The sequence below is a fragment of the Mobula hypostoma genome, chromosome 1 (assembly GCF_963921235.1).
Source record: "Mobula hypostoma chromosome 1, sMobHyp1.1, whole genome shotgun sequence".
Lineage (NCBI taxonomy): Eukaryota > Metazoa > Chordata > Chondrichthyes > Myliobatiformes > Myliobatidae > Mobula > Mobula hypostoma.
This window is the reverse complement of record NC_086097.1, coordinates 253,441,167-253,458,015: the sequence shown is the minus strand read 5'-3', so window position 1 is coordinate 253,458,015 and position 16,849 is coordinate 253,441,167. Positions and strand designations below refer to the sequence as shown.

At 45.6% G+C, this 16,849-nt stretch overlaps 1 protein-coding gene across 1 annotated transcript in view; it reads right to left on the bottom strand.

Annotated features, from left to right (window-relative positions):
* Positions 1-16,849, bottom strand: part of ptdss1b (phosphatidylserine synthase 1b) — a 45,509-nt gene that overhangs the window by 18,970 nt on the left and 9,690 nt on the right. The window contains exons 6-7 of the mRNA XM_063067350.1: positions 15,575-15,726; positions 4,064-4,205 (exon numbers count right to left, since the gene is read on the bottom strand). Coding sequence (XP_062923420.1) covers positions 4,064-4,205; positions 15,575-15,726 — 294 coding nt within the window. The remainder of the gene's footprint in view (positions 1-4,063; positions 4,206-15,574; positions 15,727-16,849) is intronic.

Sequence of the window (16,849 nt, the reverse complement as noted above, 5' to 3'; positions counted from 1 at the left end):
TGAATAAGGGAACAACATCTGCAACTCTCCAATCCTAAGGAACCTCTCCCCCCATTGATGATGTAAAGATCAGCGCCAGAGGCTCCACAATCTCCTCCCTCACCTCCCACAGTAGCCTGTGGTACATCTCCTCCGGTCCCGGTGACTTATCCAACTTGATGCTTTCCAAAGGCTCCAGCACATCCTCTTTCATAATGTTTATATGCTCAAGCTTTTCAATCTACTGTAAGTCATTCCTACAACCGCCAAGATCCTTTTCCGCAGTGCATATTGAAGCAAAGTATTCATTAAGACCCTCTGCTATCTCCTCCAATTCCATAGACACTTTTCCACTGTCTCACTAGATTGGTCCTATTCTCTCACATCTTATCCTCTTGCTCTTCACATACTTGTAGAATGCCTTGGGGTTTTCCTTAATCCTGCTCGCTAAGGTCTTCTCATGGCCCCTTCTGGCTCTCATAATTTCATTCTTAAACTCCTTTCTGCGAGCCTTATAATCTTCTAGATCTCTATCATTACCTAGCTTTTTGAACCTTTCGTAAGCTTTTCTTTTCTTCTTGATGAGATTTTCAACAGCCTTTGTACACCAAAGTTCCTGTACCCTACCATCCTTCCCATCTCATTGGAACGTACTTATGCAGAATGCCACGCAAATATTCCCTGAAAATTTGCCACATTATTGCAGTACATTTCCCTGAGAATATCGTTTCCAATTTATGCTTCCAAGTTCCTGCCTGATAGCCTCATATTTCCCCTTAATCCAATTAAACACTTTCCTAACTTGTCTGTTCCTATCCCTCTCCAATGCTATGGTAAAGGAGATAGAATTGTGATCGCTATCTCCAAAATGCTCTCCCACTGAGAGACCTGACACCTGACCAAGTTCATTTCCCAATACCAGATCAAGTACAGCCTCTCCTCTTGTAGGCTTATCTACATATTGAGTCAAGAAACCTTCCTGAACACATCTAACAATCCACCCCATCTAAACCCCTCCCTCTAGGGAGATGCCAATCAATATTTGGGAAATTAAAATCTCCCATCACAACAACCTCGTTATTATTACATCTTTCCAGAATCTGTCTCCCTATCTGCTCCTCCATGTCCCTGTTACTATTGGGTGGTCTATAAAAACACCCAGTGGAGTTACTGAACCCTTCCTATTCCCAACCTCCACCCACAGAGACTCCGTAGACAATCCCTCCATGACTTCCTCCTTTTCTGCAGCCGTGACACCATCTCTGATCAACAGTGCCACACCCCCACCTCTTTTGCCTTCTTCCCTGTCTTTTCTGAAACATCTAAAGCCTGGCACTCTACGTAACCATTCCTGTCCCTGAGCCATCCAAGTCTCTGTAATGGCCACAACATCATAGCTCCAATTACTGATCCACACTTTAAGCTCATCCACTTTGTTCATGATGGTTCTTGCATTAAATGTTGCGGAACTGTTCAGCAATTTAGTAACATTTTCAAAACAGAAATGTATTCAAAATCAGAAAAATGGCTAAATATTGAATTCCAGGTCTTTATCTGAAAAATCGGTGGATGTCACTGTAAGCTTTCAGATCAAATCTTGAGCACGACATTGTGGGCCGAAGGGTGTACAGTATACACTCTGCTGTGGTGTTCTAAAGTCAATGTTCACAACAACCCTGTCTGACATTGTCGGAGGGGAAGTAATATAAACAACTAAATATTCAACACTCAGTGAATGTTAGTGCCAGCCTTCAAATCAAACATTGTTAGATACACAGAAACCATGTGCCAATAAGCAGTGAAATAGTTCAATAGACTAACGCCGAACCTGCATGGAAAACTTCACTCACCCAGATTCCGAACAGAATCAACAACCTACTGACTCACTTTCAAGGTCTTTTATTGTGTACTTTCGATAATTTTTACTATGTACCTTTGATAACTTTTTTTGTGTTAACCACCTGTTATTGTTATTATTCCAAATGCAGCAATGTAAGATTTAGATGCAGGTTCAGAAACGGTGATCCAAGCCCACAGCCCATGGACAACAGCACTCTCTGGAGTTTAGAGGAATGGGGCAGGGAGAGGAGAGATCAACATTGAAATCTACCAAATATTGAAGTCCCCAGATAGAATGGACATGGAGACGACAGACAATACTATTGCACAGTACAGGCCCTTCAGCCCACAATGCTGTCTCGACTTTGTAATCTACTCTAAGATTAATCTAACCTTTCCCTTCTACATAACCCTCCATTTTTCTACCAACCCTGTGCTTATCTAAGAGTTTCTTAAATGTCCCTATTATATCTGCCTCTACCACCACTCTGGCAGGGTGTTCCACTGCCCTTCGTGTAAAGATCTTACCTCTGATAATCCCCCCCCCCCATCGTTTCCTCCAATCACCTTAAAATCATGCCCACCCTTGTATTAACCATTTCCACCCTGGCTGTCCACTCTATCTATGCCTCTTATCATTTTGTACATCTCTATCAAGTCACCTCTCATCCTCCTTCGCTTCAAAGAGAAAAGCCCAAGCTCGCTCAACCTATTCTCAAAAGGCATGCTCTCTAATCCAGGCAGCATCCTGGTAAAACTTCTCTGCACTCTCTCGAAAGCTTTCAAATGAAGAATATCTCTGTAAAGCATTCCTAGCATAAGGCAATGAGAACTGAACACACTATTGCAAGTGTGGTCTAAAAGGGCTTTATAGACTAGACGTTACCTCACAGCTCTTCTTTCTACATGATCTACCACACCACCAACCTAGTTATATAAACTCAGCAGTTTAGATTACAGAAAGATCTCAGAAAGGCTTTGAATACAGAACATCCAAATTCAACAGAGGTGCATACCGGGCATGTGCTGTATACCCAAAGGGAGAATCAAATTCAAGATTCAAAATTCAAAATTGTTTAATGTCATTTCCAGTAAACGAAATAATTGTTACTCTGGATCTGATGCAGCACAAAAAACACCATTAGATAAAGAACACAATAATTAAAAAAAAAACAAAATACATAAGACAGCTTACATTCACAGACTGATTATATGCCCATGAAGTGACGCTCGGCACAGGAGTGTCTGTACATGAGGTGACTGACAGGAAATGATACAGTAGTGGTGGTTGGGGGTGTGGAGGGGTGGGTGAGTGGGTGGAGGTGTTGATCAGCCTTACTGCTTGGGGAAGGTCACTGTTTTTGAATCTGGTAGATACTACATAGCCTCTTCCTGATGGGACAGGGACAAACAGTGAACTGACGGGGTGGGTGGGACCCTTCACGATATTGCTGGACAGTGACGAAGAGGTCATAAGCCAGGCATCCAGCTTTGAGCTCTTCCACTTCCTCTCTGTGGGCTGTCTCATTGCTGTTGGCGATGAGCCTCACCGCTGTGGTGTCATCAGCCAACTTGCTGCTGTGATCACCCGAGCGTCTGTCTGTGCAGTCATGTGTGAGCAGAGCGTACAGCGATGAGCTCAGCACACAGCCCCGGGGGGCAGCCGTGTCGTGATGAGGATGACGGGGAGGGAAACGGCAGTGGATCCTGACTACCTGAGGTCGGTTGATTAGGAAGCCTGGCACAGTGGAGTATTTAGACCAAGGAGGAGGCGTCTGTTCACCAAGGTCTGTGGAACAATAATGTTGAATGATGAGATGAAATCCAGAAACAGCCTTCTGACTCACGCCCTCCTTTTCTCTGTGTGTCAGGGTCAGGTGAGTGACTATGTCAAATAGCATTCATTCATTTATTTATTTTGCGATACAGCACGGAGTGGGCCCTCCCGACACTTCGAGTCGTGCAGCCCCAGCAACCCCGGTTTGACCCGAACGTAATCATGGGACATTTTACAATCACCAGCTCACCTACGCCGCACATCCCCAGAAAACCAGAGCACTCGGGGAAAAGCCAGCAACCTACGGGGAAAACGTCGAGACAGTGCCGGAACTGAACTCCAAACCCGAGCTGTAATAGTATTGTGCAAACCACTCATCTGCCAGCACCCACTCTCAGCCCCTGAAGCTGGAAACTGCACACAGCAAACCTTTATCACATTGGAATATTTTCTAGGCTTGTTCCTTACCTGCCAAATTATTAGAAAGAGGTAAATTCCAGCAACTCTCTGCGCGGAGGATTTCGGGTCAAACCAACGGACGTATGTCCAGCTGGCTGGCGTAAACTGCAGCATGGCTCGTTTCAGCTTCCCACTGGTGCTGTGAATGGTCCTGATAAAGAGAGACATCATCATTGCAAACATACATTCCCTCCACCCTCACAGAACAAATATATTCTCATAACATACTTCAAATCACTCAAAATAACATCGCATAACTCACTGTAAGCCCCATTTGTAGATATCATACATGTAACTTGACATTCTGAACAGTAACAATGTAAAGATTGCCATGAACACAATGGGCCCGTGCCGTAAATTTCTTTGATTCTAAACGTGGCAGAGAACCTAAGCAATCGCTCTCAGGTTGGAGGAGTAACACTTCATATTCAGTCTGGTTAGCCTCCATGATGTATGATCATCAATTTCTCCTTCCGCTAAAAAATTTGTCCCCTCCCCCTTCTACTTTCATCTGTTCCCTATTCTGGCCTCTTACCTCATCTCGTCACTTTCCCCTGATCCCCTCCCACCTTCCCTTTCTCCCACGGTCTACTCTCCTCCCCTGACAGATTCCTTCTTCTCTGACCCTTCACCTTACCCACCTCTCGCCCCCCAGCTGCTCACTTCACCCCCCTCCCCCTCTGATTTTATTTATCATCTAGCTTGCCCTCCACCCACATCACCTTATCCTGGCATCTTCCCCCTTCCTTTCCAGTCCTGATGCAGGCTCTCGGCCTGAAACGTTGACTGTTTATTCCTCTCAACAGATCCTGCCTGACCTGCTGAGTTCCTCCAGCATTTTGTGAGTGTTGCTCTAAGCAATTGCTGTCTTGTTACAATAAAAATGAACAAAGACGCAAGAAAGACCAGCTTAATAAATTAAATGCTAAAATCATGGAAAAAATAAGATTAAAAGATTACAGATAAGCCAACTGTAAACCATGTAAAACTTCACATAATGTCAAACATAACATCGTTTTATGTTCCACAGGGAGAGTGGGTTTCCTCCCACATTCCCAAGACATACGGGTTAGTTGGTTAATTGGTCACATAGGTGTAATTGGGTGGTTATTGGTCATATCGGTGTAATTGGGTGGTGCAGGCTCGTTGGCTGTGCTGTATCACTCAATCAAAGAAAAATAAGTCACCGTAACTCACAGATAGATGTATGAAATTGGGTGGTTAAAGCAACAAAACTGAAGAGAAAAGGTAATTTAAAAAACACTCGAGAAAGGGTGTGGAACAGTAGCACAGCAGTCAGCCTTTTCTCCTTGCAGCGACGGAGGATGAGAGGTGACCTGACAGAGGTGTACAGTATAAGATGATGAGAGGCATTGATTGTGTGGGTAGTCAGAGGCTTTTTCCCAGGGCTGAAATGGCTAACACGAGAGGGCACAGTTTTAAGGTGCTTGGAAGCAGGTACAGAGGAGATGTCAGGGTGTTTTTTTACACGGAGAGTGGTGAGTGCATGGAATGGGCTGCCAGCGACGTTGGTGGAGGTGGATACGATAGGGTCTTTTAAAAGACTGCCGGATAGGTACATGGAGCTTAGAAAAATAGAGGGCTATGGGTAACCCCAGGTAATTTCTAAAGTAAGTAGATGTTTGGCACAGCATTGTGGGCCAAAGGGCCTGTATTGTGCTGTAGCTTTTCTATGTTTAGCATAATGCTTGACAGCACTAGTTCTCCCCATGACCACGTGGGCTTTCTCCGGGTTCTCTGGTTTCTTCCCACAGTCCAAAGGTGTACAGGTTAGGGCTGGTCAGTTTTGACATGGTACGTTGATGTTAGAAGCATAGCCACACTTGCTGGCTGCCCCCAGCACATCCTTGGACTGTGTTGGTCAGTGAAGCAACACTGTACGCTTCGATGTCCGTGTGACAAATAAAGCTAATCTTTAATGTCTAAAAGGATACATAAGGAAATATATTTGGAAAGAATTCAAAAACTAGAAAAGCAAAGAGACGGATGAGATTAAATTGTCTTCAACCATATGAGAAAATAAATGAAGAGAAAATTTAGAAAATAGAGTAAATACAACTAATTGATAACTGTCAATTTGCAATAACAAAATGGCAGAAATAAGAGTTATCCAATCTCAATAACTCTATTCGGAAGTGGCATTAGCACTGTAAATTCTCCCTGACCAGGTAGGTTTCCTCCCACATTCCAAACAGGTACGGTTAGGGTTTGTAAGTTGTGGACATGCTGCGTTGGCGTAAAACACAGAACACCACAGCACAGTACAGGCCCTTCAGCCCATGGTGTACAAACCAATTTCCCCTGGGATCGATAAAGTATGTCTATGACTATGATGTCTGCCAAACTTTTAACCTAATCAATCTAACCCTTCCCTCCCACACAACCCTCCACTTTTCTATGTGCCTATTTTTCTTAAATGTCCTCTACCACCACCCCTGTCATGGTGTTCCACACACCCACCACTCTGTGTAAAAAACCTACCTCTGATATCGTAATATTATTGTGTGCAGTTTTGGTCACCAAAATACAGGAAGGATATTGATAAGGTTGAAAGAGTGCAGAGAAGGTTTACAAGGATGTTGCCGGGACTTGAGAAACTCAGTTACAGAGAAAGGTTGAATAGGTTAGGACTTTATTCCCTGGAGCTTAGAAGAATGAGGGGAGATTTGAAAGAGGTATATAAAATTATGATGGGTATAGATAGAACGAATGCAAGCAGGCTTTTTCCACTGAGGCAAGGGGAGAAAAAAACCAGAGGACATGGGTTAAGGGTGAAGGGGGAAAAGTTTAAAGGGAACATTGGGGGGGCTTCTTTACACATAGAGAGCGGTGGGACTGTGGAATGAGCTGCCAGATGAAGTGGTAAATGCAGGCTCACTTTTAACACTTAAGAATAAATTGGACAGATACATGGATGAGAGGTGTATGGCGGGATATGGTCCAGGTGCAGGTCAGTGGGACTGGGCAGAAAAATGGTTTGGCACAGCCAAAAAGGGCCAAAAGGCCTGTTTCTGTGCTGTAGTGTTCTATAGTTCTATCCCTCCCCTATACTTTGAAGACAGAAGTCACAAAGGCATTTAAGACAGAAAAAGTGGGAGTGGTGCCAAGAGACTTTCAGTCTGGACAGATTGTATATTAAACGAATTTAGTGAAGAGATGATACTGTTGGCCAGAAGAAACTAAGTCTACAATTAGTGGATTTGATGAACCCAGGACTGGGGAAGCAGACAAAGCAGATGTCTTGGTTTCCCCCCATTTTGTGGACTCTGAATTGATTCTTACTCTGGAATAATCTAATCAGAGCAACTGAATGTGGACACAAGGAGAGTATTCTCAGATGAATAGCACATTTAAGAAAAACTTGGACAGGTACATGGATGAGAGGTGTATGGAGGGATATGGTCCAGGTGCAGGTCAGTGGGACTAGGCAGAAAAATGGTTCGGCCAGTGCCATCATGTTTGCTGTTGTGTGCTGGGGCAGCAGGCTGAGGGTAGCAGACACCAACAGAATCAACAAACTCATTCGTAAGGCCAGTGATGTTCTGGGGATGGAACTGGACTCTCTGACAGTGGTGTCTGAAAAGAGGATGCTGTCCAAGTTGCATGCCATCTTGGACAATGTCTCCCATCCACTACATAATGTACTGGTTGGGCACAGGAGTACATTCAGCCAGAGACTCATTCTACCGAGATGCAACACAGAGCGTCATAGGAAGTCATTCCTGCCTGTGGCCATCAAACTTTACAACTCTTCCCTTGGAGGGTCAGACACCCTGAGCCAGTAGGCTGGTCCTGGACTTATTTCCTGGCATAATTTACTTTTTACTATTTAACTGTTTATGGTTTATAACTATTTATTATTTATGGTGCAACTGTAACGAAAACCCAATTTCCCCCGGGATCAATAAAGTATAACTATGAATAGCTACATATTATGTAAAATGCCAGACCTACCAAAGAAGCAATCTGTAATCTCATTAGGGTATGTCTGGGTCACCTCATTTAACTGGTTTGGACCAGTCAGAGTTGAAAGACACAAATACACAAGGCTGGGGTGGACAGAACTAGGGAACAATGCTGGTTGTAGCCCTAGATAATGACCAGTAAGAAGGTGACCCAGGTAGGTCAGGTGACCTTGAGCCAAAGGGATGGAGATCCACCAGTTCAATTAATGAGGAACAAGAGAAGAGTCCAAATACGCAGGGACGATACCTCTCCAGCAACCAGAGACCAACCATCGCGGATAAGGAGGACCCCACGGACATGTGGAGATCGGGACCACGAGGAACGCCTGGCCAGCGTAGACTGCTTTCCCGGGTAACACCTTTTCTCTTCATTGACTGCTCATGGAAGGTCAGAGATTCTACTGGGGTGCATACAGGTAGTTAGTGTGTTCTGGTTGTCAGATGTGAGACTTCCAGACTTCCAGGCTCCCTGATGGCCACATCTACACCAGGTGCATCAAGATGCAGCTCCTTAGAGACCATGTTAGGGAACAGGAACTACAACTGTTAGGGAAAGTGAAGCAGTGATAGACAGGAGCTACAAGGAGGTAGTCACCCCAAGACTACAGGAGACAGATAAATGGGTGACTGTCAATAGAGAGAAGGGAGAACATCAGATGGTGGAGAACACTCCTGTGGCCATCCCTCTCAACAGTAAGTACTCCATTCTGAGTGCTGTTGGGGAGATGACGTAGCTGGGGGAAGCAACAGCGGCCATGTTTCTGGCACTGAGTCTGTCCTGTGACTCAGGAGGGAAGGGAACTGAGAAGGATGGCAGTAGTAACAGGGGACTAGATAGTCAGGGAACAGATAGGCAATTTTGTGGATGCGAAAGAGAAAAATGGATGGTAGTTGCCTCCCAGGTGCCAGGGTCCATGATGTTTCTGAATGTGTCCACAATATCCTGAAAAGTGAGGGTGAGCAGCCAGAGTCGTGGTACATATGGGTAACAACGACATGGGTAGAAAAAGGGAGGAGGACCTGAAAACAGAATACAGGGAGTTAGAAAGGAAGCTGAGAAGCAGGACCTCAAAGGTAGTAATCTTGGGATTACTGCCCGTGCCACACATTTCATCTTTTCCCTTCTAATGATTCTTTTAGTTGCTCTCTGCAGGTTTTAGAAAAACTTCCCAATCCTCTATCTTCCCACTAATTTTTGCTAATTATAGTAAGCCTGCCCGCTCGAATATTGATCTACCTCGGAGTGAACAGGAACCCTTCCCTTTCGTACAGGTCCCACCTGCCCCAGAAGGGGTCCCAATTATCCAGAGATCTGAATCCCTGCCTCCTGCTCCAATTCTTCAGCCATGCATTTATCTGCCACATAGGAACAGAATGACTCTGAGGTGGATCAATATCCCAGTGGGCAGGCAGGCAGGCAGGCAGGCAGACAGGCAGTGCGCAGTCTAACACTGAGAGGTCATCTTAGTCGCTTTTCTTGGGATTGCAAGATCTTTTTGGACATTGTTAATGTGCAGTGGTGTAAGTCCGATTCACTGATTTATTTGGCAGCAGCAGAGGTGGACATTGGGAGAGCTATGTGGCCCCTTGGTGGCAGTGAAGGCAGGGCCTCAAGCCACGGTGTTGCATGTTTACAGCCACCAGGAGCGAGGCGATGAAGCCCGTGCGCTCCTCCAGGGCACTGAGGTACAGCACCCAGGCTGGAGTCAGTGCTGCCACCCCACCCCCAGTGTTCGCTCGGCACAAGACAAGCTGTATTGTGGTCGACTACAGATTTCTGCAGCACTCCTGGGCTCAGGTCCTGGACTATATCTGATTGTGTGGCTGTGTTTAACTGATATCTTCCATTAGCTTGCTCTCTTGTATATGCTATGAGTGCATTGTGCGGTGTGTGACTGTGTTTTCCACCTTGGCTGTATACATGTATGGATTAATGACAATTAAACTAAAATTGAACTAAACGTGGGAGCAACTCCATGTCTAAAAGCATGCAGATATGGTCAGGAGGTTCAGCTGTTGTTCAGACCAAACATTAGAATTGACTGCGGAATGATGATTGGTCACAGACGGGGTGGTTTCAACAACGTGGCAATCCGCTGACCCCAGGAAACAGGCTCTGGAGTTCATAGAAAATGGTGTGACAAAGAAAAAATAAACATCCAGTTAGTGGCAGTTCTGTGGGTGAAAACACCCTGTTATTGAGAGACCACACTGGGTTCTACTCCTGTACCTAATAAAGTGGCCACTGAGTTAAGATTTTGTCACAGTCATTTATTATATGAAGGACAACTCCACTGGGTTTCAATTAAACGCTGGAACAGTACCCACTGAGTTGCTGCCATATGACTGGACCATAAGGTATCTCTATGAACAAACAGGTGCACAGATGTACCTGATAAAGTGGCCACCCAGTGTGGATGGGCAGGCAAAGAAAACGAATAAAACAAGACTGGCAAAGCCAACAGTTCAGAGAAGTTAAAGGTGACCCATTTTTAAAGATTAATATCTCAAGATTAGCTTTATTTGTCACATGTACACCGAACCATGCAGCGAAATGCATTGAATCAAATCAGTGAAGATTACACTTGGGACAGCCCACACGTGTCGCCATTGGGAGGGAACCGGAGTGCCGGGAGGAAACGCACACGGTAACGGGGAAAAGGTACAAACTCCTACACACGGTCACAGGGAGAAAGTACAAACTCTTACATACGGTCACGGGGAGAACGTACAAACTCTTTACACACGGTAACGGGGAAAAGGTACAAACTCCTACACACGGTCACAGGGAGAAAGTACAAACTCTTACATACGGTCACGGGGAGAACGTACAAACTCTTACACACAGTCATGTGGAGAACGTACAAACTCTCACACACGGTCATGGTGAGAACGTACAAGCTCCTACACACAGTCACGTGGAGAACGTACAAACTCTTCACACACGGTCATGGTAAGAACGTACAAACTCTTTACACACGGTCACGGGGAGAACGTACAAACTCCTACACACGGTCACGGGGAGAAGGTACAAACTCTTTACACACGGTCACGGTGAGAACGTACAAACTCCTACACACGGTCACGGGGAGAACATACAAACTCCTACACACGGTCACGGGGAGAACGTACAAACTCTTACACACGGTCACGGTGAGAACGTACAAACTCCTACACACGGTCACGGGGAGAACGTACAAACTCTTTACACACGGTCACGGTGAGAACGTACAAACTCTTTACACACGGTCACGGGGAGAACGTACAAACTCCTACACACGGTCACGGGGAGAACGTACAAACTCCTACACACGGTCACGGGGAGAACGTACAAACTCCTACACACGGTCACGGGGAGAAAGTACAAACTCCTACACACGGTCACGGTGAGAACGTACGAACTCCTACACACGGTCATGGGGAGAACGTACGAACTCCTACACACGGTCACGGGGAGAACGCACAAACTCTTACACACGGTCACAGACAGAAAGTACAAACTCCTACACACGGTCACAGGGAGAACGTACAAACTTTTACACATGGTCGTGGGGAGAACGTACAAACTCCTACACACGGTCATGGGGAGAACGTACAAACTCTTTACACACGGTCACGGTGAGAACGTACAAACTCCTACACACGGTCATGGTGAGAACGTACAAACTCCTACACACGGTCACGGGGCGAACATACAAACTCTTACACATGGTCATGGGGAGAACGTACAAACTCTTACACACGGTCATGGTGAGAACGTACAAACTCTCACACACGGTCACGTGGAGAACGTATAAGCTCTCACACACGGTCACGGTGAGAACGCACAAGCTTTTACACACGGTCACGGGGAGAACGTACAAGCTTTTACACACGGTCACGGGGAGAACGTACAAGCTTTTACACATGGTCACGGGGAGAACGTACAAGCTTTTACACACGGTCACGGAAAGAACGTACAAACTCCTATATACAGCGGTGGGAATTGAACCCCAGTCTTACCGTAATCACGTTACTCTAATCGCTACGCTACCATGCCACTCTATCAGATAGATTAATCAGATCAAAGACTTCATGAAAAGTAAGTGCCTGCAGGATTTTGGTGTCCAGGTGCACACTTCAACAAAAGAAGGAAACTAAGCCACAGCAGTGTGGGCACGTGGCCAAGTGGTTAAGGCATTGGACTAGCTACCTGAAGGTTGTGAGTTCGAGCCCCAGCCGAGGAAATGCGTTGTATCCTTGAGCAAGGCACTTAATCACACATTGCTCTGCGACGACACTGGTGCCAAGCTGCATGGGTCCTAATGCCCTTCCCTTGGACAACATTGGTGTCATGGAGAGTGACGACTTGCAGCATGGGCAACTGCTGGTCTTCCATACAACATTGCCCAGGCCTGCGCCCTGGAGAGTGAAGACTTTCCAGGCGCAGATCGATGGTCTCACAAGACTAACTGATGCCTTTAATTTAAAAGCCACAGCAGTGGCCATATCTGCGACAAAATAAATTAAAAACCAAAAATGTTTTGTGAAACATGAAGACATATGAAAATTGTCCAATCACTTCTGTCTTTCCACCCTACCCAAAGAGAAACTTTGAAGATAGCACGGAAAAGATTCCCTTCTATAATACAAAACAGCGAAGAGATAGTCATCAAGAAAACCTGAGGGAAAGAGGAATTGCAGTGGGGAGCCTGGTAGAGCTCTTAGGATTATGAAAGGATTTGTTGGGATCAGAGAGAGATTAGGATCACTCCTCAACCAGTGTGAATAACTTCACTCAATACTGCAGCACTCCACAATCTGCACGCTCAGTTTCAAGCACTCTACAACTCAGTATACATCATTTACTTTGTTTAAATTTGTTATGTGCACAATCTGTCCTCTTGCACGTTTGTCAGTCTTTGTTAAGTAAAGCCTTTCATAAATTCGGTTCTATTTCAGTATATCCATGTAAGTGCCTGGAAGGTTACATATTTTGAATGAATTTTCTTTGAACTTGAGAAGCTGTTGGAATCATACAAGATATACCCATGAGGGTAGAGGACCTCAGGTCATAAAAATAAGATTACTGCTAAAGATGGGGATATTTTAATTCTTTATGTTATTTAATCTCTTCTCATATCAAGTTCACTGTTAGTCTCCCTGGTAATTATTGATGTTCTTTCCGTCTATCTATCCATGCATTCATTGTCAATTATTTGTTTACAGATTGTGTGAAACAGGCCGTTCCCACCACCGAGTCACGTCGCCCGGCAACGCACCAATATAACCCCAGCCTAACCACAGGACAATTTACAATGACCAGTTCACCTACTAACCAGTATGCTTTTGGACTGTGGGAGGAAACCAGAGCACCTGGAGGAAACCGACGCAGTCACGGGAGGGACATACAAACTCCTTACAGATGACATTGGAACTGAACTCTGAACTCCAACGCTCTGAGCGGTAACAGCGTCACGTTAATCGCTGTACTTCCATGGAGCCTAACCCACGACCTTGGCATCATCAGCACCATTTCTGCTACTTAGCTACTATTAACTGAGTTTATCACATATATTCCTGAATCTACCCAATCCGTTTCCTGCATTTTGTTGCTATTTATGATCACACAATATCTTTTTTCATTTCTTTGTAACTTCACTTGACAGTGGTGAGACTGCACACTGCAACGAAGGTTTTAATTCCTTTTTTATTTAGAGATACAGCAGGGTACAGGTTCAACCGGCCGGAGCCCACTCTGCCCAAATACACCCTTGTGACCAATTAACCTACTGACCCTCAAGTCTTTGGACTGTGGGAGGAAACTGGAGCACCCAGGAAACGCACACGGTCACAGGGAGAGTGTGTAAACTCCTTACAGGCAGTGGCAGGAATTGAACCCGGGTCACTGGTGCTGTGAAGTATCGTGCTAACTGCTATGCTGCCATACGTCACTCCATTTATCAGCGAAGAGGAAAGCCGGGTAAGCATGAGACGGGAAGGACTACAGGAGGGCTTCCCAACCTTTTTTATGCCACGGACCCCCACCTCCCATCCCACCATTAACCGAGGGGTCCGTGGACCCCCAGGCTGGGAAGATCTGGACTAGGGTGTGACACAGAAGGGTTCGGTGAGGAGGGTCGAAGGAGGCTCACGTGAAGTATCTGTCCGCATCGGGAGCATTGCATACGGTTCTGGTCACCCCATTATAGGGAGGATGCTGGGGCTTTGGAGAGGGTGCAGAAGAGGTTCACAAGGATGCTGCCTGGATTAGAGAGCATGAGCTATAACGAGGGGTTGGACAAACTTGGGTTGTTTTCTCCGGAGTGCTGGAGGCTGAGTGGAGATCTGATAAGAGGTCCATTGGTAACAAAAACCAATTTCCCTCAGGATCAATAAAGTATGACTATGACTGTAAAAGATTATGAGAGACATACACAGATTTGATAGAGAGCATCTTTTTCCCAGGGTTGAAATGTCTCATACCAGAGGGCATGCATTTAAGGTGAGAGGGCGTAATTTCACAGGAAATGTGAGGGGCATGTTTTTTTCCCCCACACAGAGAGTGGTGCCTGGGCTGGTGATACAGGCAGATACATTAGAGACTTCTAAGGGACATTTAGATACGTAATTAACTGTGAGGAAAATGGAAGGATACGGACATTATGTAGGCAGAAGGGATTAGATTAGTTGGCCATTTGATGACTAATTTAATTGGTTCAGCACAACACTGTGGGCTGAAGGGCCTGTTCCTGTGCTGTATTGGTCTATGTTCTAGAAGATGTTGGTGAAGCCTAATTTGGAGTATTGTGAGCAGTTTTGGTCACAAAACTGACAATAAGATTGAAAGAGTGCAGAGAAAATTGACAAGGATGTTGTTGGGACTGAGTTACAGGGAAAGGTTGAATAGATTCGGACTTTGTTCCCAGGAGAATGAGGGGGAGATTTGATAGAGGTACACAAAATTATGAGGGGTATAGATAGGGTAAATGCAAGCAGGGTGGAGATACATTCTGTACCGAAAAGGAGGTGTAAGGTGCTCCTTCCCTCCACTAGCCTGTAGGTTACCCTTGGGCAAGGTGTAGCACCTGCTTAGCTCCCCCCCCCCACCCTAACCATGAAGCCATGGTGGATGGTCATATGAGCAGCTGGTGCACATCACAAATCCTGGTTATGCGACCACTGATGCCAGGCAATCTCCAAAGAGTCTTGATAATGGCTGGGGACACCCGTCTTGTAAAGACACTGGCCAGAAGGCAATGGCAAACCAATTCTGCAGAAAAATTTTCCAAGAACCATCATGATCAAAGACCATGATCACCCACATCATACAACTTGGCACATAATGATGACAGGGTAACTGCACGCAGGCTTGTTCCATTGCGGTTGGCTGAGACTTGAACTAGAAGTCAGGGGTTAAGGGTGAAAGGTGAAGTGTTCAAGAGTCTTGTTCTATGTTCTATAAATCAGCAGTCTGGACCCATTGGGGCAAAGGGTTCTGACATGCCATAAATTGCTTTATTAAAAAAGTAGAGATGAACAGAATGATACCTACTTGAAACTTCCCCAGTGATAGGTTCTCATTTCTAGGAAACGGCAGACCACCATCCCCAGCCAGATGCCACCGCCGTTGCACAGCAAGATGTCAAGAATAACCTGATCCCACCAGCATTCAGCAAAGTTTGGCAAAAGATGCATAAAAAACAGCTGGAAGGAAACAAAAAGAAGCATTTGGGGATGGGGAGAAATCAAGTTCATTGTCATTCTACATACACATGTATACAGCTAAATATAGAAATCTACAGCACATTACAGGCCCTTCGGCCCACAATGTTGTGCTGACTATGTAACACTCTAGAAACTGCCTAGAATTACCCTACTGCATAGCCCTTTATTTTTCTAAACTCCATGTACCTTTCTAAGAGTCTCTTAAAAGACCCTATTGCATCTGCCTCTACCACCTTCGCTGGCAATGCATTCCATGCACTCACCCCTCTCTGTTTGAAAAACTTGTCTCTGACATCCCCCTCTGTACCTAATTCCAAGCACCTTAAAACTATATCCCCTCGTGTTAGCCATTTCAGCCCTGGGAAAAAGTCTCTGACTGTCCACATGATCAATGCCTCCCATCATCTTATCAGGTCACCTCTCATCTTCCATCCCTCCACGGAGAAAAGGCCAAGTTCACTCAACCTATTCCCATAAGGCATGCTCTGCAAACTAGGCAACATTGTTCCTCCGGTGGCAAGGTGAGAAACATAATATATTGACAAGAGGAAATCTGCAGATGCTGGAATTTCAAGCAACACACATCAAAGTTGCTGGTGAACACAGCAGGCCAGGCAGCATCTCTAGGAAGAGGTACAGTCGGCGTTTCGGGCCGAGACCCTTCGTCAGGACTAACTGAAAGAAGAGCTAGTAAGAGATTTGAAAGTGGGAGGGGGAGGGGGAGATCCAAAATGATAGGAGAAGACAGGAGGGGGAGGGATGGAGCCAAGAGCTGGACAGGTGATTGGCAAAAGGGATATGAGAGGATCATGGGACAGGAGGCCCAGGGAGAAGGAAAGGGGAAGGGAGGAAGCCCAGAGGGTGGGCAATAACGGATGGGGTACGAGGGGGAGGTGGGGCACACAAGGTACATACAGCTATGATCCAGCACGTAGAGTCACAAAATAATATCAGTACAAGTCCCTGAGTGGCACGGCCAGCAGACTTACAGGTTGACATAAACTGTGAGGTGCCTGTTTATGTGTGACAGTGTAATGTTACTGACACTTTTATAATAAAACAAGCAGTCGTATAAATAGGAGAAATCAGCAGCAATGGAGGA